The following is a 24,096-nucleotide window of genomic DNA, read 5'->3' on the forward strand; positions in this document are numbered from 1 at the left end:
AGGGATAGATAGGGATCATTACACATCATCTGCAAAAAAACACCCCATTTGCTGGAATTGTGCATCTGTCAATAAAACAAATGCTGATTCACAAAATCTCTATATTTTGATGGTAGGTTGGCAAGTAAGAATTTATAATGTATGTTTAATCATGTGACAGAATTTTCATTTGGGAGACTTGAAAGCTGCAATAAGGACATTCGGGTACAGCTGCAGCTTTAGCCAATGCAAAGCAGAACAAGGAGTCATTTCACCCCCATAGCACTGTTCCCTCTGTGTTTGACCCAGAATTGTACCATTAGCACTCGAGATACCAAAGAGACTCTCATGGAATCTCACAATGTAAGAAACAATGAAATGTGCCATTATTGCGCAAGTGTTAATGTGAAGTGTGTTGGGGATGGGCAGATGGGCATAGCTTTATATTAATGCTCTTGCTGCAAAGGCAAAGAGAAAACACATTAAAGACCCATTTCTAAAGTAACCTGCCTTTTTGAAACAAGGCCTGAATTTTAATCATCAATCAATCAATCACATTTTATTTGTATAGCCCATATTCACAAATCACAATTCGTCTCATAGGGCTTTAACATGGTGTGACATCCTTTGTCCTTAACCCTCAGCAAGAGTAAGGAAAAACTACAAAAAAACCTTTTAACAGGTAAAAATACGTAGAAACCTCAGAGAGAGCCACATGTGAGGGATCCCTCTCCCAGGACGGACAGAAGTGCAATAGATGTCAAGTGTAGGAAAACATCATCAACATTAAAGTTTTTAGTAGCATCGATGAGGGTAAACATTTTGAAGGATATCTTCAATACTATATATCAAGCAGTCCTGCTGCAATCATAGTCTATGGTCAGCAGCCAGCAAGATCATGATCCACCATCAAGATCGGATGCCACTATAGTCCACAGTCATTGTCCACTGCTGCCAATTAGGATCCATCATCAGCTGCCACCTCGGTCGTGGTCCACCACCATTATCTGATGCCAACGCGATAAAGGATCCGCCATTATTATTACAATCAGCCCGCACGATATGCGACCTCCGATACGCGATCCACAAATCGTAATCCAGCTACAGCTGCGGCCCTGGATCTACGGGCGATAAGGCACAGGGACTCTGGGGAAGGGGAACAAGGGTCAGACACATGTATTGATGAGATATGACTTACTTTGATGCAATAATGATTTGAGAAGAGGAAGGAGAAGCTGGAAAGAGAAGCTCCGTGTGTCATGTGTCATAAATTCCCTTTGCGCCTTAGCATCATCAGGTGTTTTTGCCTTGTAATCAATGATACAATGATACAGGCCGAACTTGAGGGTACACTGAGGTTCAAGGTAAATCTGACTGGCTACTGGTTTGTATGGTAGTACTAATAAAACCATGTGGCCCACTCAGTAGATCAGACATCAATACCTCTTTGCCTTTTTAAACTAAACGCTTCCTATTTTAGAACATAGGACAAGTTACGTTCTGCTGCACTAATCAATGCATACCGCAAGTTGATGTTATCGACCTTCTAGACCTATAGCAGCATAACTAAGAGCAGGTCTAAGACAAGCCTGGACCAGCTCTAACTATAAGCTTTATCAGGTTTTAACTCTGTAATATGCAATTAATTTTCAAGGGGTGACCCAATCTCAATGTAGTTTACTTTTTTGAGTCTGTGAACCCATTAGAATAATAATAAAACTAGCCCAGATCACACCCTCTGTTGTGTCTGCAGCTGTATTCCTCATGCTACAGCTACAACAATCATGGTTTAATTGATTTATTTTAAATTTGGCCTGAAAAGTGAAAATGTTACCCACTAACAGACCTGATGCGTAAATGCTATTCCATTTATGAGAACCTGTATAGACCAGGTGTGTATTAATGACAGCCCCATTAAAATATAATGTTTATTGAGGAGCAGCCTTAGTCTGTTTGTGGATGTAGGTGTGACTCAGTGTCAAGACAGTTTCCATACACACAGGATGATGTCTTATAATCAGGATATTAATTCACTTGTACTTTGTCATAAATGGAAAAGAGTAAACAATGAATAAATAGAATAAATAAATCAACCAATCTATGCATCAACTTACAAAGAGGACTTATATTTAGGCTAAGTGTGTTTTGTATACTTAACAGAAGCATCCTCCTTGTTGCCATGCACTGGGGACTGTAAAAACCGAGTTGTATACATGTTGCTGCTACACTGCCATGTGAGGTAATGTGTAGTAGGTTGTATGCAATGCTCACTGACCCTTTTTCTCAGTGGTTGTTTGTCATTTGTACGATAATGCACTGCAGGGTGTAGAGAGAGATTCCACACATGGAGACAAGCTCTGACCCAATTCAGAGGTTTTGCTGCTATTACTCTTCTCTGTCGATCTCTCTCCATTTCTATCTTCTTTATCTCTCTCTTACTTTCTCATCACATTTCTCTCCAAAATGGACTGTGTGGTATTTTATTGTACGTGTGTGTGTACACGCTCAGTAATTAAAAAGAGATAATGTAATACTGGTCAGTTTACACATCTGGACTGCAGAGTGAGGTTTTGTGTGTGTGTGTGTTTGTGTGAATGCCTCCTCATGCCTGCCAATGCTGGGGTCTTACCTCCCGTGGGACAGATTAGCTATTTAGTTGAATATTGTAGGACTGACATGCCACCAGATGGTTTATGCATAATGTCTCTGTGTACTTGTATGTTGTGTGTGTGTGTGTGTGTGTGTGTGTGTGTGTGTGTGTGTGTGTGTGTGTGTGTGTGTGTGTGTGTGTGTGTGTGTGTGTGTGTGTGTGTGTGTGTGTGTGTGTGTGAGGGAGGTGTTTGCAGGTTTTGGGTGATATCTGACAACTGCCCTTGGGCCATAAAGCTGTTGAGTCCCCTCTCTTGTGAAGTCAGTCTGTTATTCCACTGCTCACAGTTGAAATAGACACTGCGTCAGTGCTTGCTCCTACAATGCTAGCTAAATATTTTATACAGCATCATCATCAGGAAATAACATTGTTGACATTATCCAATTGAATACTGTAGAGTACAGCATTAATAAATAATAATAATCATCCTTTTTTTATATAGAAAGGTTTATTGCTTTCTTCTATCATTTTTAATAGGCAGTATACATAACTCTTTCTAAATAGCAGTTTGTTTGGTTTGGATGATTTGTTTGGCTGTCAGAGATAATTAAAAAACAGCCAGAAAATGTTCTAATGAGCCAGAATAAGCTCAAATGAAAAGGTTTATATTTCTGGCCTGATCAAAGCAGTTATTTGTAAAAGGTTGACTGCTATTTCTGAAGGTCCACAAACCTTGCATAAATAATATTGCATTTATATATAGTGTATAATGTTTTGGGGGTCATACCTTTAAAGAAACAACAGTTGTAATACTACATTGGAAAGCTATTAGTCCAGTTTTTACAACAAAGAATTTTGCTTCATTTATTTGACCTTAACAACTGTAAGATCCTTTACACTTTATACACAGTTAAGGCGTATTCAGCGAAGTCAGAGTCCTCATCAGCAGTGCTTTGTGTTGTATCAATTTTAACATCCACATTTTCTCCTAGGTTCCTGGAGATTTGAAATGGCAACCTGAGCTTTGAGTTCTGTTATAAATGAAAGCATAGAGGACTGTGGGGGATGGCAGCATGCAGGGTACAGGGATTAACAGTGGGCAGGTGGTCTTTGGGCAGCTCTAATTTGGACATGGTGGGGTGTAAATTAGAAAGCTCTGTGTGGTGTGCTGGCTGCTGAATATTTACAAAGGCTAAAGACAGCACTGACTGTAAAGATCATGAATATAGCGTCCATTTCACCACATGTAGGTTTCTTAAGGTTGATATTAAACTTCTCTTTGGGTTAACTTATCACAATAAACAAGTTGTTTAGGCCAGTAAATTCTATTTTGGACAAAGGGCACAGATAGAAGAAAGAAGAAGAAGAAGAAGAAGATACAATTTATTTATCCCACACAAATACACAAACATGCATAGACACACTCATGTAATGGGGAAATTAGTCCTCTGCATTTATCCCATCTGGTGTGATCTTTGGACAGACACACAGAGCAGAGCAGATACCTGGTATGGAATACAATTGTGACAAACAAGTAACCACCAACAAACAAAATGTTTGTTTAGCACACAAGAAGTGAACTTACACTGACACAGGTCAGTTGAAAAACCCTTAGTGAGGGAAGGGGCACATAGGACGTTCTCATGTGTACCCTGAATGAGAGGCACACAGAGAGGGCCGATAAAGAGACTGACATGGCCTGTCCTGGTGGCTAGTCTGACTATGGATCAGAACAGCATGGGGATGTGTGTTGTGTGTACTGTGTTGTGTTTATTATTATCTGATTGTTTTGCGTGAGTAGCTTAATGGCATTAGCTGGAAGGTGATGGAACACCATTGTGGATGGTTCTGGTCCCTTATAACCCCCTAACCAAATGTCTATCTTGAACTGCAGTATTGCCATCACATTGTACATAAACAGACGACTGAACAGAGTTGTGGACTCAAGTGACATGGCTTGGAACCACGTCGACCTTGCATCATAATTGTGATAATCTTAAAATGTGTTTGCTCATTCTGTGTAATGTTTGAGCTTCATCTTACTATTACCTATGGGGGTCTAACCGCCAATTTATCTTCTGAAATGAAATGTTTGAATACTCATGGATTCTGAACATAAGAAGAAGTCATTCCAATGATTTTACAACAACTGTACTTTGACAAAAAAAGTATCATATAAGTTAATTAAAGACAGCAATATTTGATTTGTGACTTGTGATCAGTGAGTTTATTGTTTATTAGCTCATCACTTTTAATTCACTGAATGGCCCTTATGCCCTAAAGAGTTTAGTTACATCAAAGGCCGAATGGCCTTCCACTAAAATGACAAAATTCCAAACTGATCGTGACCATTAACCATTAAGACCAGTATAGACAGTACTGTGATCCATGTAAGAGTATCATCTTGATATCAGTAGATGACTATGTTTTATCAAGTATTCAGCATACTCATTTCAGGAAATTCATTGAACGTATTCCAGATTTTGCTGTTAAGTGTTTTCCTGTGAAGCAGCCTGTGACAAGCCTGATCCCACTGAAACAGTGGGATATGGGCTTCTCTTCTATTTAGTTTCCAGGCTGCTCTCTAAGGAGCCACAAAGAGACTCAGCTGTGAATGTAGGCCAGAGTCAACACACTCTCTTGTCAGAACACGCACTCACCCCCACATACACAGTTTATGCTGCTCTTTTACTCTACTGTCTACCATGCTGTCTTCATTCTAACCATCTGTCTCTGTGTCTATATTCACAGGTCCTTGGCGCGGCTCTCAGGAGAATTATCTGACCAATAAGCAGTGGTGAGGGACAAGGCGAGCCAATTAGGGAGAGATGTTGGGGCTGGGCAGGCATACAGCCCTGGCTCTCGTGTCTTTACTGGTTCTATTGTTGCGTGAGGCAACACCCATCGAAGTCCCACTAGATCGTAAGTCACCTGGCAATCATCAGATCCATTTTACCTCTATATTTGTTAAAGCATATGGTGATACGCTATAAGTAATGCTATACCTTTAGATCAAACTGTTTATTTGGTAGGATTAGAATTAGATTTTCCCAAGAGTGGTCAGTGCTGCCTATATTGCTGTTGCCCCATTGATGTGCTTTATGTAAAACAGTATGTTGGAAAACGACAGTATGTCAGTTGCTAGTGCTACTCAAGTTATTAGATGTATTTGATTTGGTGTCAGGTTTTACAAACCTTTATTAGTTCACATTTTAGCGGGGGTGGGGGTACGAATAAAACAATCTGCATTTCAAGATTTTTAGGTGTTCACACCATTTACATATTAGCAGGGAAGCTCCATTGGCAAAATCAAAAAGGTATTTTAGTTAGTACTAAGATGAAGCAATAAAGACAGACAGTACTACTATTAATATAAATTCAGTAGTAATGGAAATTGATCATATTTAAATGTGTTTAGATGTCCCTCAGAATATATTATTGTGCTTTTAAGTACCCCAAATAATCTAAATACCTCCTCTCTCATGCTTCTCCGTGGAGCACTAGCAAGAACAGGACATTTCAAAGTTCATCATCTCTGTCTCTGGGCCTCACTTATGATTGGCTAGCTGGTTTCTAAGTGACACACAGGTCAGCCTATTACTATAGCTTGGAAAAACCCACTGAGATGGTCTGTTAGTGTGAAAATGACCATAACAGATGAAAAATGAAAAAAGAAAAGATCAACTTTAGCCCCTCTGCTCTAATACGAATAATCTTGAAGGATATAGAGTGATATATTGGCTTCCTGACACCCAATTCTTTAGTGTTTCCTAAACATATTTTTGTTGTAACTTAAAATCTCAGTAAAGATTTGGTTGCTTGTACAGGTGGACAATGCAAGACTGTTTAGTTGTGACATCAAAACCCTCAAAGAAATGTATGCTCTCATTAGCGTTGGAGCTAGAGTGGTGATCACATCTGTCGAATATGCTTCATATCTCTGGGTAATACTGCGTCACTTCAGTTTGTTGCCACACTGCAAAAATAACAAGTAACCATTAAATCAATGCAAATATTAATGTTTGATAGTGATTCTGATACAACAGGAGTCCATTCAGGAAGACACACAGCCTGACTGGAATCTGCTGTTAAATAGATACTTGAAGGATTTGGAGACAAAACCACAGAGGAACCTTTCTCCTCAGTTTCGCCCTCTCTTTGCTTTTTTTCTTTCTCACACACACACACACGCACGCACACACACACACACACACACACACACACACACACACACACACACACAGAGACACACACACACACACACACACACACACACACACACACACACACACACACACACACACACACACACACATACATACACACACATACACACACACACACACAAAGATGAATCTTCCTCAACTTTACAATAATTATTGATGAGAAACCCAAGGGCATTTGGTTTAAATGTTCTCTATACACAGAAATCAGCTCGTTTTTCAAAATCAACAGGTTATTTTGGACAAATCATTTTAACTGAAAGATGTGAAACCATGAAACACCTGACACATTTAATAAGGAAACAACAGTGTGTGAAATCTAAAGAATAGTAACTATTTGTGTCACCTGACACCCATCTTTCACTGTGTTTAAAATCTCTGAGGCACTTAAAGAAATGGATTAAAATGTGCAATTATAAAATTATGCACTGAAACCTTTGAATTATAGTATTTTAAATCCCATAATACAATTGTAGAATCGAAAAAAAACAACAACTCCATAACTGATTTTCCACAAGCAGAATAGTGCTCTTGAATGTGCAAAGATTTTGTTTCTCACCTCAGAACAAATCCCAGATAAGAAAAGTATTGGTGAATTTCAGAATCGCTGTAAAAATCGCATGTATGGGTTTTGTTTAGAAATTTCTTCTTAAGAACAGTTGAAGATTGAGGCCCATTGTTAATACATTTTTTTGATAACACCATTACTTATAAAGTGTTTTTTGAACCATGCCTGAGCTTTTCAATTTCACATTCTTGGCAAAATCATGGTTTATGATATGTTCAAGACCTCAAGACTCCACCCCTCTTAGCCCTGCATCAGAAGCACTAACAAAGGCACCACATGCTCCACTGCTGATGCTTTATTTCAGAAGGGAGAAACCCCATCCCCCTCTTTTCCTTATGTCTACTTATCTCCTTCACAGCAAACTGCACTATTGACGTTTATCAATTGGTGCTTTTCACACATCCTCCTCACATGCATCTGAACATTTGAAAGGGAAGACCTTTAGATGATGAATACAAGTTCAATTCAGTAAATAGGTCTATGTAGTTATGTAGTTAGCACTTGATATTGTGGCTTGTATAGAATAGTAAACAGTACACACAGTTTACAGCTCTTTAAAAAGTTCATGTGGGGGCCTCCACATACACCCATGCATGTGAAGTTGTAAACACAATTATAGTTCTATTTCCCTTATGTTACTAGCTGGTTAATTGTCATAGAATTAACCTGCTTGAGATTGTATGTGATCTCTCTTCCTCCTTACTCATACTTTTCTGTTGTGGGAACTCATTATAGGTGAGTCCTTTGTCACTGGTTCTCTGTTTCATCGTGTTGATCACACTAATATAAATACTAATTGACATAAGCTCTTTAACATAATGTATGTATTTAACCTGTAACAACAGTCCCCAACTGGTCCAGATTTCCCTTCAAGTTGAGGTCGACCAAGATAGTTATTTTCTAGAAGAAGTTGAAATATTTGCTTGTGACCCATTCAAAATGGACTCCATCAGTTGGGAACCACTGAGCTATAACATAATCAAGATGAATATAAAAATGTCTAACATAGTAATATCAATGTTTTTGTCTTTGATATAATTAACAATCACATTACGCTTTGTGCACCTTTCTCTTTGTCTCTCTTTGGCTTTACGTTGGACTAACAGCAAAGATCCAGCAAGACCGTAAGTGTTTCTTTTTAACATGTTGCTCATTTCTCTTTCCCTCATTTCTCCTTTTTGCTCATTGTTAAGCTCATAGCTTGTAATGTTGACTGTGGAAAAGACAGAACGATGTTTGCTTCCAATAAATGTTTCCCCCCTCTTGTTCCATAGAGGTTAAAGACCCTCACATATACAGTACAATGCACCCATGATCAGATCACTCTGTAGGAACACATTAACAGTAATTAACACCAATTAATGTGCCTTTGTTGAGATCACATGTGCTTGGATAACTCATGCGTAGTTAAAAGTATGTGAGGTTGTTATATAAAATATAATAATAGTTATATGAATGTTATATAAAAGAGTGTTGTGTGCCATAGCTCTCATAGCATGGTTTTATCACAAGTATGCATGCTACTTTACACCTATATTTGTGTGGTTACCATAGCAACTCTAGGGCTATATAGGCCATAATATAGTGCTGTTTCAGTTCTATATAAGATTAGCTTGAAGAGCTTCAATTACAGAGGGAAAGTGTTCTTTCATCTCTCTCATCTCTCTGCCTCTGTCTGACCAGCAGGCAGCTGGCTCTCTGAAGTGCTACTTATCTTGTTTTGTGTGAGCTGATCACCACCTTTCATTCAAACAAACAAAAAAAAGGAAAAAATCTGTGGAAATGAAAGAAATGTGATATTTTATTTTTACTTAATGTCAACAAATCTCATATGACTATCAAATTTGGTCAGTTATTTATCAATAATGTCGGATCCTAAATCCAGATCATTCCGGCCACTTTAACCCTGAATTCCTGGCTGTGTACGTCTCGTCTCCTGTTGTGTGGGTCAGGTGAACTTAGTCTGCAAAAAATATTGGACTTTTTATTAGTGTATTAAAATATGTAACTCATAAAGTCTTCGTTGAATCAAACAAACAAAAAGTAATCTTCAGGTACTGTATAAGTCCTAATAACTTCTGTTTAGTGTTGGTGTTTATTGTTAAATAGGTTAGTGCAGAAGATTAAAGGGATAGCTCGCTGAAAAATGAAAAATTCACTCATTGTCTACTCACCACTTTGCCGATTGAGGGGTGGGAGAAGAGTTCAAAACACTTCTGGAGTCTCAGGGTAACCTTTGTTGCAGACGAATCCAATGCAATTGAAGTCAATGTCACCATTGACTTCAGACGTAATAAAGCAAAAGAGAAAAACATAACATGCGTCCATACTGCTCGTGTGGTGTCATCCAAGTGTCTGCAAGCCCGGACATTCATATTTGACTCGAAACTAAGTAATTTAAACTGTGTTTTAAGCCTTAAAGTCCAACAGAAGTGGCTAAGCTAGCATACTTAGCTTCACAATGGGTTTTGTAAGTTTCCATGAATGCACCTCGTAGGAAGATATCAGCGGACATTTAGGATTAAAACATACTGTAAATTACCTTGTTTTGAGTTGAACATGAATATTGTGGCTGACAGACACTTGGATGACGTCACACAAGGAGTATGGAGGCATGTCATGTTTTTTCTGTTGTTTAATTTCATCTGAAGAAGGACTCACAATTGACTAAGTGGTGAGTAGATAATGAGTGAATTCTCATTTTACGGTGAACTGTCCCTTTAAGGTGCAAGCGGTAGATGGTACCTGATAGATATTAGTCATGGAATAGGAATGCCGACCAAACATATTCTGATTGTTGACAACCAGTTCTTGCCATCTAATGTCTCTCTATTTGGTTTTATTACTATAACGCAAGAAATCGATATATCGATCTTTAAAAAAGCCATACATAAATCAATAGCTACAAGTTTTCAGTAGCTGAAATGAAATGAAATGCAAAGCAGAACGGTGTGTGTGTGCATGGGCATGAATGTGTGTGTTCATTATGTATTTCTGTAACCCTTTCTTTGTCTCTCTCCTCCTTCCACAGTGAAGCAACCCCCCACTATAGTCAAACAGTCAGTGAAAGACTACATTGTCGACCCAAGAGATAACATCATCATCGAGTGTGAGGCCAAGGGAAACCCAGTGCCAACGTAAGCACAAACACACACACACATACTAAGAGTCGTATTTCCATGGTGTCAGAAGACATTACATTGACTTACATTAATTTATAGGTGACTAACTCTAGCTACTACTTGCCTACTATTATCTTAACCCTTAACCATAATGGATATTAAAGAACCATAGCTGAGTGGCTAAATGTTAGCTAAATTAAGTAGTTTGACACGTTTCGCAAATCTGACAGTAATTCTGTAAACATGCGGAAAAGGTCACACTAAGACTTATGTGACAAAATGAACAAACAAGCTAAATTCTAATCAGGGAGATGAAGCTGAGGACAAAGCAAGGAAGACTCATGTGATGCATTCCCACTGTTTATCGTTTAATCCATTCACTCAAGAGCATTGTATTTTCTCTGTCTTTATTTCTCTCCTTTGCTGCCTTTTGTCAGCCTGCTCAGTCTGTTATTGGTGTCTCTTTGCCCTCCCCACTCCTCCATATCCATTGACTCTGGTCTGTCTGTGCCAGTGAGAATTATGAGGGGTGACAGTGGCACTCTGATGTGCTCTCCTGCCAGTCTGTCCTCAACCGTCTGTGTCTCTCTCACAAACAAAAGCACATTTTCATCTTAACCACCCTTCCTTTTTCAGTGACCCCCTTTCCCCTAACATGAACGGTTGCTTGCCCTAAAGCTCCTTTGCTGCTCTCTAACAAACCTTTAAACTCAGAGTGACTCCTGTCTGCATGCCTTGTACATCCTCTGCTTGACAAGTCTGCTGTGCTTTACAATGCCACGCCCAGCTACTTGTTCTGCAGAAAAAGGCAATGCATGGTAGCTTTATTCATATAGTACGTTTCAAACATAAAGGCAATTCAAAGGGTTTTACATAGCCACAAGACTCACGGACAAATTCTATGTTAGAAAACGTGCCATTTTCTCTGTAAGAATGGGCCTCTTGTGAAACCTGCTTGATGTACACCAAACACCGTTTGTGAAAAGCAAAAGTCAAAGATTAACAGATGCTTAATGAGTTGCAGTATTGGAATCAGTTTTGGTTTGCTCTCTGTTTAAGATCCAAACAAATGCAATCAAATATGCATGTATGTGATCATTAAAGATGAGTCTAACATCGGCCTCTGTGATGAAGATGCACATCCCTCCATCTCGAACAGTATGTCATCTCTCACTGAGATTTATGAAGCTTATGTTTTCATGTGTATAAGCTCTGGAATCAAGCTGAGCAATAACTTTCATTATTTTCCTATGGTAGCACTGATCACTGTTAAGATAAGCAATGTTATTGTTTTGTTTGAGTTGAATAGTTGATGTCTTGTAACACATAAATCAGAAGAGCCTTGTAGGTATTTTCAGGTAACGGAACATTTTAATTTAACATTCAGTTACATTCATCACTCTGTCTGACTGTCTGCTCTAGCTGCTGCAAACGTATTCAACTCTTGCTTGTTTGTCTTTTTATACAGTATTTTCTAATTATTTAAACCCTGCTTGTGATTGTCCTGTAAAACGTGTTCTGTTGCTCTTTTTATAAGTTATGTCACTCATCTGTGAAATGTGAAACAATATCACAGTACTTTTTTTTCTTCCAGTCCACATACAAAAAATGGATAACATCACAAAAGCACACTCGAAACTTGCTGTGATGTACACTCATTCATCAGTATTCATCTGCTTCGAAATAGTCACATAATTCACACACACACATTGGGCCTCCAGTTATTACATTAGTGGGGGTATGACCAGCTCAGGACAGTGGTACATTGTTCATAAGGAGACAGACTGGCCTTACGTAAGACACACAGACACACATTCACATTGTCACCAATCCAAATACTTGTACACACACACACACACACACACAAAAAAAAAAACACACCTCACAATACAGCACTCAGCCACTCTCCCATGCACACATACTGGCTCTCCCATTCCCAGGACAGGCATTGTCCTCAGTAATGCACTCAGTTGACTATTCATACTCATGAAACATTCAGGGAAGGGGATCGTTCACTTATTCTCTCACAATCAGCCTCTGCCTGCAAACACACACGAAAAAACAGCAATGGTCTCCAGTGCGTCGACAGTAGACGATTGTTCAGGCTCAGTGCTGTAACTCAAACACGCCCCAATTGACTAACTCACTGCAAAATGACAGGAAGCATCTTTTGTAAATCCACACTGCTCACTAAAAATAGAGGCGTGTTATGTAAGCATATTCAGTGTTCTTCACTAATCAGGGAGCACCATATGCAACAGGATTAAGCAACAGCACTTTTACATAGAGGCTGTGCTGTGTGATATATTTTTGTAGCAAATTCATGGCAAGCAAAGGAGTTACTCACTTTCCAGCTGTTGAGTCTGTGGCCCAGACACAAACAACAAAATAGTTAATCTATCTATCATAATAATAATAATAATAATAATAATAATAATAATAATAATAATAATAATAATAATAATAATAATAATATTAATAATAATAATAATAATAATAATAATAATAATTATAATAATAATAATAATTGGTTTAACAGGCCCCAACCAGCCCATATGTATGGCATTCAATGGCCATATATAACAATCAACAGAGTTGTGTACTCACTCTAACCTTTCTCTGAGTGTACTCTCACACTATCATTTGCCTGGATATAAATTTGTGCTGAGGTGTTTAGTTGCTGGGGGATATCTTACACCATGCAAATATAAATGGTATGTTAACTTCTTGAGATAAATGTCCTGTGACTATCTTCAGGTCCAGGCAATATTACAACAATGAAACTCTTTGGCTCTTTGTTTTGTTGCTCAGGTTTTCATGGCGAAGGAATGGGAAGTTCTTCAACATTGGGAAAGATCCCAGGGTGACTATGCGAAAACGCTCAGGAACACTGGAGATTGGTTTCCGTAGCGGGGGACGACCAGAGGACTACGAAGGAGAGTACCAATGTTTTGCTACCAATGACTTTGGAGTAGCTCTGTCCAACAAAATCCTGCTGCGGGTCTCAAGTAAGAACTTACACATGTCAAGACACAATAATCTAATTCTGATGATATTTCGTAATTGTCCTTCTTGCAGAATTTTTTTTTAATATTATTCAGGGTTCCTACATATCTTTAAAATCATTGAATGTATGTGAATACAAATTCAAAATATGTATATATTATTACTTATTATTTGCAAAAATAGAATGTTGTAGTCCTTTTGATATTTTTGTTACGGTTATGTGTTGCTGTCTGCATCCGTCTTCCATTGTGTCTTGACTCTTCAGCTTGTAAATAAGTCTCCATCTTCACTGCTCGACTTAGACAATATGTTTTAGAGAAGGCCTGAGATCACATAGAAGCATCCTTTCCCTTTTTAACTGTTGTTGGAGTTTCTGTAAAGCCTGATACTTCTCATCATAAACATTCTAATTGTTTTTACAGTAATAAACCTTGATCTTTTTCTCAAAGAATGCTGTGTTTGGTTATTTAAGCAAATTTGACCTATTTGAAACAATTTAATGTTTAAGAAATTAATGAATTTGATGACCACTAATACTACTGTGTTGCCCAGAACTTCAGACAGCAGAAACAGCTTTCATTTTGTCAGTATAACCAATAAACTCCAAGAACAATAATGACAAGCTCCATTCTTATCAGCTCATTATTACAATGAAAATCCTTCCCTCACCTCTATGTGATCACATTTATCATCTCCTTTTCTTCTCTCCCTCACCTCCCCCTCTCTGTCCATCAGAGGCTCCTCTGTGGCCCAAGGAGGTGTTGGAGCCAGTGGTGGTGACTGAAGGCTCCCCACTGGTTCTAACCTGTAACCCCCCACCAGGACTACCTCCTCCCTTTACCTTCTGGATGAGCAGCGGTAAGCACCAATTACACACATATATACACTTACATACAAGTTTATTTCGCCTTCCTAATGTAGTGTGTTGTATGACTGTCCTGCATATTTGCTATGCATTAGCCAGTAAAAATGACACTGTCAGACAACTAGGTGCAGTTATATCTCTCATAGATAGTTCAGCCACAAATTAAAATTCTGTCATTATCTGCTCACCACTATGTCGATGGAGGGGAGGGTGTTTGAGTCCACAAAACACTTTTGGAGTATCAGGGATAAACAGTGTTGCGGCCAAATCCAGAACAATTTAAGTAAATGGTGACCATGTCTTCAAACGTAAAATGACAAAATGACAAAACATAACATTCCCCCATACTGCTGCTGTGGTGTCCTCCAAGTGTCCAGAGGCCCCGACATTCCAATTTGACTCAAAACAGCATCATTTACACCGTGTTTTTAGGATAGAGGTCCTCTAATATACTTTAAACCTAATCCTATCATTTAGTTTTTATCCTCTTTTCCTTTCTCTCTCACCTCCTCTCTCCGCAGTTTGAAGGAGACATTTCAGTCCTGAGCCACTCTGGCATCCTTTCTTCACCTCTCCCATGTTAGGTTGTGTGTGTGTGTGTGTGTGTGTGTGTGTGTGTGTGTGTGTGTGTGTGTGTGTGTGTGTGTGTGTGTGTGTGTGTGTGTGTGTGTGTGTGTGTGTGAGAGAGAGAGAGAGAGAGAGTCCCTTTCAGACAGAGGCGATCTTATGGCCATAGAGAGGAACCATCAAAGTTACCTTGTAAAATAACACAGAATACAACTTTTAGAAGCTGAGGATTTACCTGTACCTTGGAGATGAAAATGTCACAACAATAAAGATGCCCTTCTGAGTTTGAATAGATGGATTAGCAATATGACCCAATCACCTCAAGAGAACTTTTCTCACTCAGTTAACATTCTGTATGATACTCACACAATCATATAATTTCACAACCATAACACATCATATCATGTCATATAGCTCAGACACTTCAACACGCAAACGCATGATAAATCCTACTGGCTGGGTGCTGATTAGTAGTGATGGCGAGATGAAGCTTCATGAAGCGTTGATGCTCTCCATCCAATTGGTTCGCTCATGGGCCGAAGCATCATGGGGCTTAATTTGCTCCACTGCGCCATCAAGTGGACATTAAATGTAAATGTAATTATAATGACACCATGGATTTTGTGTGTGGAGCTTTGAATTGAATAAATGAATGAATGATGTCTGTGATGCCAATACATAAACGATTATTATTAATATGGTGTCTGTCTTTATGATACAATGGTGGGGTCAAAAGTGAAAGTGGAAACAAATTAGTGAGAGGGTTGTGTTGTGAATGTGCTTGTGTTACTAGGTTTGTGACTGTGCTTATGTGTGTGGGGGGACAAAATGTAACACGTACAATAGAGATAACGGTTTATTAATTTTTATTTAAAAACAAAAGCTTTTCAACAGTGCTGGGTTTCAGGCGGTTTCTTTTTTTGAAATAATTTCGCCTGCTTTAGAAAAGATCCTTTCACAGGATCCGTTGCGTTTCGCGGCCCCTTTTATTTTGAATCGCACACCAAACCCGCGGACCACTTTCTGCATCAGTCAAGTGGTTCGGCCGGCTCGCGAGGCTTCGAACGTCATCACATACGTCATCAACACAAGCCTCGATACGCGCTTCACAAAAATCATCCTGGATTACTCGACACACGCTTCAAAGCTTTGACGCTTTGTTTGGGACAAATAAATGTATCTTATCTTATCTTGAAGCCTCGACACGGGAGGACACATCACTACTGATTAGTCCTTGGGCACTGTCTTGACCACCTCACATCAGATTGTGCAGTCAGACAGTGTGGACGATAAACTGTCTGGACATCTGTTTGAGTGAACATTTGCCTTTAGTGACTTTAGGAGGACACAGCAGCAGGGTTACCAGAGCTGACTTGAACAGCTGGTTGTAAAAATATATGCAATCTACAAGTTAGCGATTCCTATTAAAATGATCTTTACCTTCATTTTATTATTCTACTTTTATGACATTCAGTTGATGGTGACAGCAATTTCTTGGTAATTAAATGTCTGCTTTGTTTCATTGAAGGTGGCTAATTAAAATTAAGACACTGCAGGGAATGTGTGTGGTTGGAATCTTATATATACAGCTATGATCAGGCGAAAATACACTCACTGAGCACTTTATTAGGAACCTCTGTAAACCTGCTCCTTCATACTATTATTCAATCCATCAATTATGTGGGTGGACTGAAGTGTATAAGATCCTGAAGATATAGGTCAGGAGTGTCAGTTAATGGTCATATTAAACATGATGCTCTAATCCATTTGTGTTCAGAATGCTTTATTTTATTGGCTCAACATTTCTGAATAATTTCCCAGTAATATACCAAGATATTTCCTGGAATTAAATAAAGCAATGCTCAAACAGAATACTGAAATTGTTCTTGTATTAGCAGATTGGCATCAGCTATTACATAGTTCTATACTAAAACTTCCCAAGAAACTTTCAGGAAATTACAGGCCAATGAAATAAAGTCGTACTTTATTTTCACTCCATGTTCCTTTATAAATCTTTGTTTTGTACTTGTCCAAGGTGAAGTTTGTTTTTTAAATTAAAGTTTATTTTTCAGTTTCACATTTAATTTGCAAATCCATGTCTTTGGTCCAGGGCTTTTAGCAAAGGAGTTGTTAATTCTAGTATGTAAATACCAGCCATGAGTGATGCTCAAGTGTCTAATAGCTGCTGTTAATGTGGTTTAATTTAATCTGTTTCTTTTCCTTTTTTCCGTATCCCTCTATCCCACCTCTGTGCTCCTCCTGTTCTCTCTAGCTATGAACCCAATATCACAAGATAAGAGAGTGTCTACAGGTTTGAATGGAGACCTGTACTTCTCCAATGTTGTTGCTCAAGATGCTCACACAGATTACAGCTGCAATGCTCGCTTCCTCTTCACACACACCATCCAGCAGAAGAACCCCTTCACACTCAAAGTTCTCACCAGTGAGTAGACAACTGACACACACACACACACACACATACACACACACACACACACACACACACACACACACACACACACACACACACACACACACACACACACACACACACGCACACACACAGCGAGAGAGAGAAAGTCATGTCTGCTGTGTTTTGATCAGATACCAATAAACTCAAATGGAATGTAACAGCTTGCACCAGAAAAGTGAAGACTTGAATTATTGGATTCTCTGGATGTAATATGAAAGCCTTTCTCTCCAACACCACTATCTGCCATCATGCCCTCTGTATTTGTTTTTTTTTGTGTGGACTGATGATCCACTTTGTGTACCTTTTTTTTCAGAGGAGCCATATAATGAAACATCTTACAATGCCACTGACCCCTATGGTGGTGAGTCACTTCCTGACAGCTCCACTTCCTGTTTAGTCACGCCCCACAATTACATGGCTAGAAACATTAACCTGCTGGCTGAAGCTGTCCACTGATCTAACCTCCTAACTGCTCTCTGTAGGCGTAGAATTCCCTGTGAGGTTTCATATGGAAAAGTGAAAATGTGTTGCTGAATTTATTTTAAGGCATTTTGGGTTGAAGTTATCAATATAAAATATATTTTAATTGGAAATAGAAGATATAAGAACATTCATATGTAATCACCATATCTTCTGATTCTAGTCTGGACAGCAACTACATTAAGTTGTATTTGAAAATAATCAAAAAACTATTTCAACATCTACTAATGAGCATAACACCTAATTAAGAGGATATACTACGACATGGGACTTCAATCAATCAAATTTTATTTGTATAGCCCATATTCACAAATCACAATTTGTCTCATAGGGCTTTAACATGGTGTGACATCCTCTGTCCTTAACCCTCAACACGAGTAAGGAAAAATAAAAAAAAATACTTTTAACAGGGTAAGCTACAGTATTATAAATTGCTTGTTAGAATTTTTGTATCTTACATCCTATATCCTGATTTACGTCAAATCAGATCATTCCGGCAAACCCATGGTTTTTGAACAAGCTGAAGTGAGGTCAGTCAGAATCACAGTTTAATGTCACACCATTTGATCAGTGATGCATCCACTTGATCTTGTATGTACTGAAGTTAGACAGTTCAGTGCTGGGTTATGTTGCTGAGTATCGAGGACCCCTTAAAGATGCACCAGGTTAGAGAGGGGTATGTAAGATTTGCTCATATAACTAGTGCCTTTTTGTAAAACTAGTGGGGCTACCTTAATCAATCCAGTGGGGACAGCTTCAGTCTAAGTCGAAGCAGATACATTGCAAATATGAGGCCAATTCAAGCTGCTGGCCAGTTTAGTAGAGCGCTGTTCATTGCACATGGTCATATTTTGGTGAGCGGCGAACTGAATGGATCAGTTTGCAACTTCAGAATGTGAACTGCGATGAATACTCTCGTAGGACTGAACATCTGTAAAAGCACCATAAGATTAAAGATTTAGGCTGCGGACAGAAAGTCAAAAATAATCCTCTTCCTAACCACTATTCCTTGACCCTGATGAAAAACATCACAAAGTCAAGGAAAGATATGAAGGAGAAGCTGTAAGGAGTTAGGAAAAGATAACTGTCTCTCTTTTTATAGAAAAAAATGACGCAAGCCCTTCCATTTCATTTTGCCCATTCCTGTGTAGGGGTAGCTGTCCCAATACCTGTTGGGACCGAGGGTTAGGGCCAAATGTTAGGGCTGTAGAGCCCTTAAAACAAAGATTTTTCAGACCAACACTTCAAACCAAGGCGTACGAGAATTTCCCAAAATGCCTTGCGAATCACCTGGAAGATGGAAGAGAGACCCATAGATGTTACAATTTGTCCATTAATACAGATTAAAAATGTACAATAATGATTGTAATATTTTTTAAAATACACAATATAACCAGTGTATAGAAGCGATGTTACTGAACTTAACTGCTCTAATAACAATGCCTCGTGGCAGCGTTAAATACAGTCTCCTGTTAGCAGCCTTTGTGTTTTTGATTCATACGTGAAATCATTTAGAGCATCTAAGCTTTTCGGATTCAAATGTCCTTGATTCACCTGCATTGTCATAGATATTATTTGGATATTATAGGTTTGTCACTTTAGTAACTGCAAGCACTAAAATTGGTTTATTTAAGATCTCAACAATGTTATTACATTGACATCCCCGGCAAAACTTTTTGTCTTGTGTGTTTACATCAACGACTTCTGATGACGTCCCTTGTGACTCCGTTTCAAGGGGCGTCAAGATAACCCTCGAGAACAAGGGGTAGGGGTAAGGGTAGGAAGAAATGGGATAGGCCCTTAACCCCAGTTTTAGTAAAGTTTCCTGTCCAAAACAGAATGTCACGTTCTAAGGAAAGATGTTTTTAGTTCTCAAAGAGAGAATATTTTTCTATCAGTAACTCACAGAAAGAAGCAACAAAATAGATTGAATTAACTAGATTGGACTGAAATGTTGAAATAATAAAAAATGTTGTGTGCAGCAATGACATTTATATCTAGTTCAGATGATGATATTGTGTCCAATATGCTTGTTGTGCATTGTGAATCCTGACTGGACAGATGTAGATGCAGCGAGGAAATCAGGAGCTCAGACAATCATATGCAGACTCACATCAGTTCTGGTTCATGACAAGAGAATTACAGATCTCTTCAGATTATTCATATTAACGTGGGTTTGCGTACATACTACGAGGCTGCGTCACTTTAAATGTTGATACTGCCACAAAGAATTGTGGGATTACATTTTCTCTTTTCCTGTCATAAAGATGGTCCAGTGTTTACGATGCTAAAGAGATAAATTAGGATTTAGAGAATCAGAACAGCTCTTATCATGGCAGCTGCTGAAATACTTCCGGGTCATTTCACTCAGTTAGGAACCTTCCTAATCTCAATGGGCTACTCAAAAGCACCTTTAATATCCATGTAACAAAATTATACAACCTTAGATTGAATACCCCCTATGAAATCATGCAGTTCACAACATTTGGTAATAGAAAAATCAACTGAAGCCACATTTTAGGAGTTTAAGGACATTTGAGAGTATTGTGTCATTTGCAGAACATCCTCCATTGTTTGAGTGAGGCTTCAGTTTAAAATTTATCATTATTTGATGTTTCCCAAATTTAAATAAAAAAAATATAGTGAGGTATGTGTAGTCTGACCAACAAGGCATACTTATATAAATACTCTATGGGGAAAGATTGTGTCCATCTTGGGTGTTATATTTTATTCTTGTTTTTTTCTAGGTTGAGTGACACAAGATGTGACTTCTCTCTGATCCTACTATGTACTCTCACAGAGGAGTGTTAATTTCATTCAGTTTATAATCAGAATATTCCATTTTCAGGAAGCCCAGGGGAAGACTGGATATGTCCCTTAGGTATCACATAGTCCCTGTGACTGAACGGGCTTGCCAAGTTAGTTCCAGTAGGACTGAGGATACCGATGAGAATAATTAGGTCAAATGTTGAATAATCAGTCTGGATTCATGCCGTGGTCATTAATAGTCATGTTTGTATATTAATAAGCTTTGCCACCTCCAACCTCTGCTCTTATACATGTTTTTGTGTGTGAGTGTGGGCAAGTGATAGAGAGCTGTTGACATGTTCACACAACTACTATCACACACTCATTCACACATACTAGCTACTTTGTAACCAATCTCTTATTAACATAAACAGATGCGAAGGCCACATTTGTCTTTTTTTCATGCTGTTTTCTATGTTTCCAGGGTGTTTACTTCATCACCATAGATATCCATCATAATGATTGTGTGCCTTAGCATTTTGGTATATGTTGCCACTGACCCTTGATGCCTTTGTCTTCTGTAGGCTCTTAGTCTTGTAAAAAAAAAATGTCTCCTCACAGTGTCACTAACAATAACCAATCCCCCTCACCCACTCCTCTCTGTTTGCGGAGAAACTCCCTGCTAACATATGCTTTAATCCCATAAAGATCTCCATTACAAAGGAGCCTAATGTTAATTTAATCCCACACACTTGTCAGCAGGCTGTATCTTTCCCAAACTGGATTTGGTGTCCATGGTGTTACAAGTACTTGTGCTTGGGTTGGAGCAGTCTGGTAATGTGCTGTCTACAACCCTGAGAAGTGATCAAGATCCAGAAAAACAAGCCTGTATAAAAATAAGGAGAATTTTTAATTGGTTCAGTCAGTGGTGTAGTTGCAAACAATTACTACTAGTGATGGAATATCATGACAGATTCTTCTCAGATTTGTGTGGCATTTATAGGGCAATTCTACTTTATTACATATAATATTTTATTTTATATGTTTGACTATGGTTTCTGTTGGTTAGTGAAATATTTTATTTAACAAAAGTAATTGCTGATCTTGCAGAAAGTGTAGATATTGTCTAACATACACCTAAACAGAAGCAGCATAACATCAGCACAATTAAAATAAAGGTGCATTTTGATTTGCACTACACTCTGGAGATCCTTCAAACATTCTCCAGACTGTATGTGTGAACGCAAATGTCTGACTAAGAGCCTCCAGACTTTCTGCAGTATTTCTCCGTTTAGTCCACTAGTATCAAATCTACAGAAAGTCAAGTGGAGCTTATGTGATAACAAATCACAGGATCCTCTGCACCATTCTCCACAAATAAGTTGGGATGTTGATGATCTCACCCACATTGTAATTAACTGGCTTTCAACTTGACTGTTGTTTGAGATAGTATTAGTAGGTTATTCCTCTGTATTTGCTGAACAGCAAAGCTAAATTCTCAACAAACCAAGAAAAGTTATCTTACCTTCCTTGAGAAAGGATTGAGTTTTGTAACTTTACAATCGACTTCATACCTGATTCAAATGCCACATGTTTGTGTTACGCCGTAAACAGAGACAGCACTTTGCTTACATCTCAGTCTGATACACAAAAGTCTATTTACAGTTTGGTTTCTTCCTTTTTTTAAGTTCAAGTGAAGCAAAACTATTGTCGTACTATTCCAGTAAATGTGCACATAGATTTATCCTCCCCCGTTGTTGTGTGGATTATAGAAGGCCTTAATGGTCTACAAGGTCTAGTAATGGCAACCAATTACATGTCGCGGTTGAGGAATAATTCCCATGGGAAGGTTAAACATTAGGCTAAAGACAACTACATGCCTCTAAATATACTTCAGCTTGATATTGAGCTACTCTCATTCAGAATTTGGCCTCACTACAGAGAGAGTCAAAGCAAGGCAAAGATGGAGCACAGCCACAAGGAAATTATCAGAATAATAGTGTTAGATTTATGTGGCAGTGCCCACAGAGCGGATGTTTAACTCCTTGTAGGAAATATTAAATCGTTATTTAATCAGGCAGTCACATTGAGATCGAGATTTATTTTTCAAGAGAGGCATGAGAAGAAGAAACATTCAAAACTAGCAACAAACAATTAAACACAAGCAACAACAAAACACAGTAAAAATAAGTTAATAAAACAGTCACAAGATTAATAAAAAACATCACAATTTAAAAAATGTTATCTCCAAGGGGAATACAAGGCTGTATTTAAAGGGAAGTTTGTAAATAATTCCATTTATAAGGTGCATAGTAACTCAAACCAGTTCTGCCAACATTGGTGCGTACATTAGGGATTTGTCTAATGTTAATTAGTTACTAGATCTTGTGCTGTATGTACTGGTTTTATATGAGAGAAGAGAGGTTAGGTAATTTAGTTGAAAAAGTTTTGACAGCAGAGTTTTGTAGATGAACAACATTAGATGTCTATCTCTTCTTGTTTGTAATTAGTCAGTTGGATTATTTCTGGATGTTTGTTTTTTGTAACCTCTGTTCATTTCTCGTCTGCAGGCCGTAAAGTATCCGAGTCCACGCCGACCTTCCTCTCACCATCAGGCAGTGAGAGCTCCAAAATTGTGCAACGAGATGAGCAACTGCTACTGGAGTGTATCGCTGCTGGACTGTGAGCACTCTCTTTCTCTCTTCCTCACTTTCTCTCTCTCTCTCTCTCTCTCTCTCTCTCTCTCTCTCTCTCTCTCTCTCTCTCTCTCTCTCTCTCTCTCTCTCGCTCTCTCTCATACACACACTCTCTCTCTCTCTTTCCCACTCTCTATCTGCAAAAAATAAGATGAATATGATTTGCGGTAGTATGGTCTTGTTTTATAAAATACAGCATCTCTGTGTTCAATTAAAAAACAAAAAAAATAGCATGTTGTTTGTAAACAAATGTGAATTCACACACTATGAACAGTAGGTGATTAACTATAGCTGACACTGTTTGTAACTAGGTTCTAGATATTTATTTAACATTTAACACTATTTGTAAGTGGTCCAAACACCTGTAACACGTCACTGGAAGAATGATATTGAAGGATGATAGGATACTGAATATGCTCCCGAAAAAATTCTTGAAATGTGATGACTTTCTCTTTCTGCATAATAGTGTTAAAAAATGACAAAGCTGCGTTTGTTTCATTCCTCCGCTACAGACCAACTCCTACCGTCAAGTGGTTCAAGAAGGGCGGGGACCTGCCAGGACACAAAGTGAAGTTTCAGAATTTCAACAAGACCCTGAAGATTATCAGTGTGTCAGAGGAGGATGCTGGGGAGTATGTGTGCATGGCCAACAGTCATTTAGGCAGCATACGCCACAGCATCTTTGTCCAGGTTAAAGGTGAAGAAGTCACAATTATGCGTTTTTGCACAACTACTGTATTTAAACCTGTGAGTGAGTCAATCTTGCTAACCTGATTCCC

At 38.5% G+C, this 24,096-nt stretch overlaps 1 protein-coding gene across 1 annotated transcript in view; it reads left to right on the forward strand.

Annotated features, from left to right (window-relative positions):
- The first annotated feature begins 5,397 nt into the window (after positions 1-5,397).
- nfasca (neurofascin homolog (chicken) a) overlaps positions 5,398-24,096 on the forward strand; it is a 52,417-nt gene continuing 33,718 nt past the window's right edge. Inside the window, exons 1-9 of the mRNA XM_061069902.1 lie at positions 5,398-5,491; positions 8,467-8,484; positions 10,392-10,497; positions 13,294-13,490; positions 14,224-14,346; positions 17,193-17,363; positions 17,707-17,754; positions 23,192-23,303; positions 23,830-24,014. Of these exons, the coding sequence (XP_060925885.1) occupies positions 5,398-5,491; positions 8,467-8,484; positions 10,392-10,497; positions 13,294-13,490; positions 14,224-14,346; positions 17,193-17,363; positions 17,707-17,754; positions 23,192-23,303; positions 23,830-24,014 (1,054 nt within the window). The remainder of the gene's footprint in view (positions 5,492-8,466; positions 8,485-10,391; positions 10,498-13,293; positions 13,491-14,223; positions 14,347-17,192; positions 17,364-17,706; positions 17,755-23,191; positions 23,304-23,829; positions 24,015-24,096) is intronic.

This window comes from Limanda limanda, chromosome 4 (genome assembly GCF_963576545.1).
Source record: "Limanda limanda chromosome 4, fLimLim1.1, whole genome shotgun sequence".
Taxonomy (NCBI): domain Eukaryota; kingdom Metazoa; phylum Chordata; class Actinopteri; order Pleuronectiformes; family Pleuronectidae; genus Limanda; species Limanda limanda.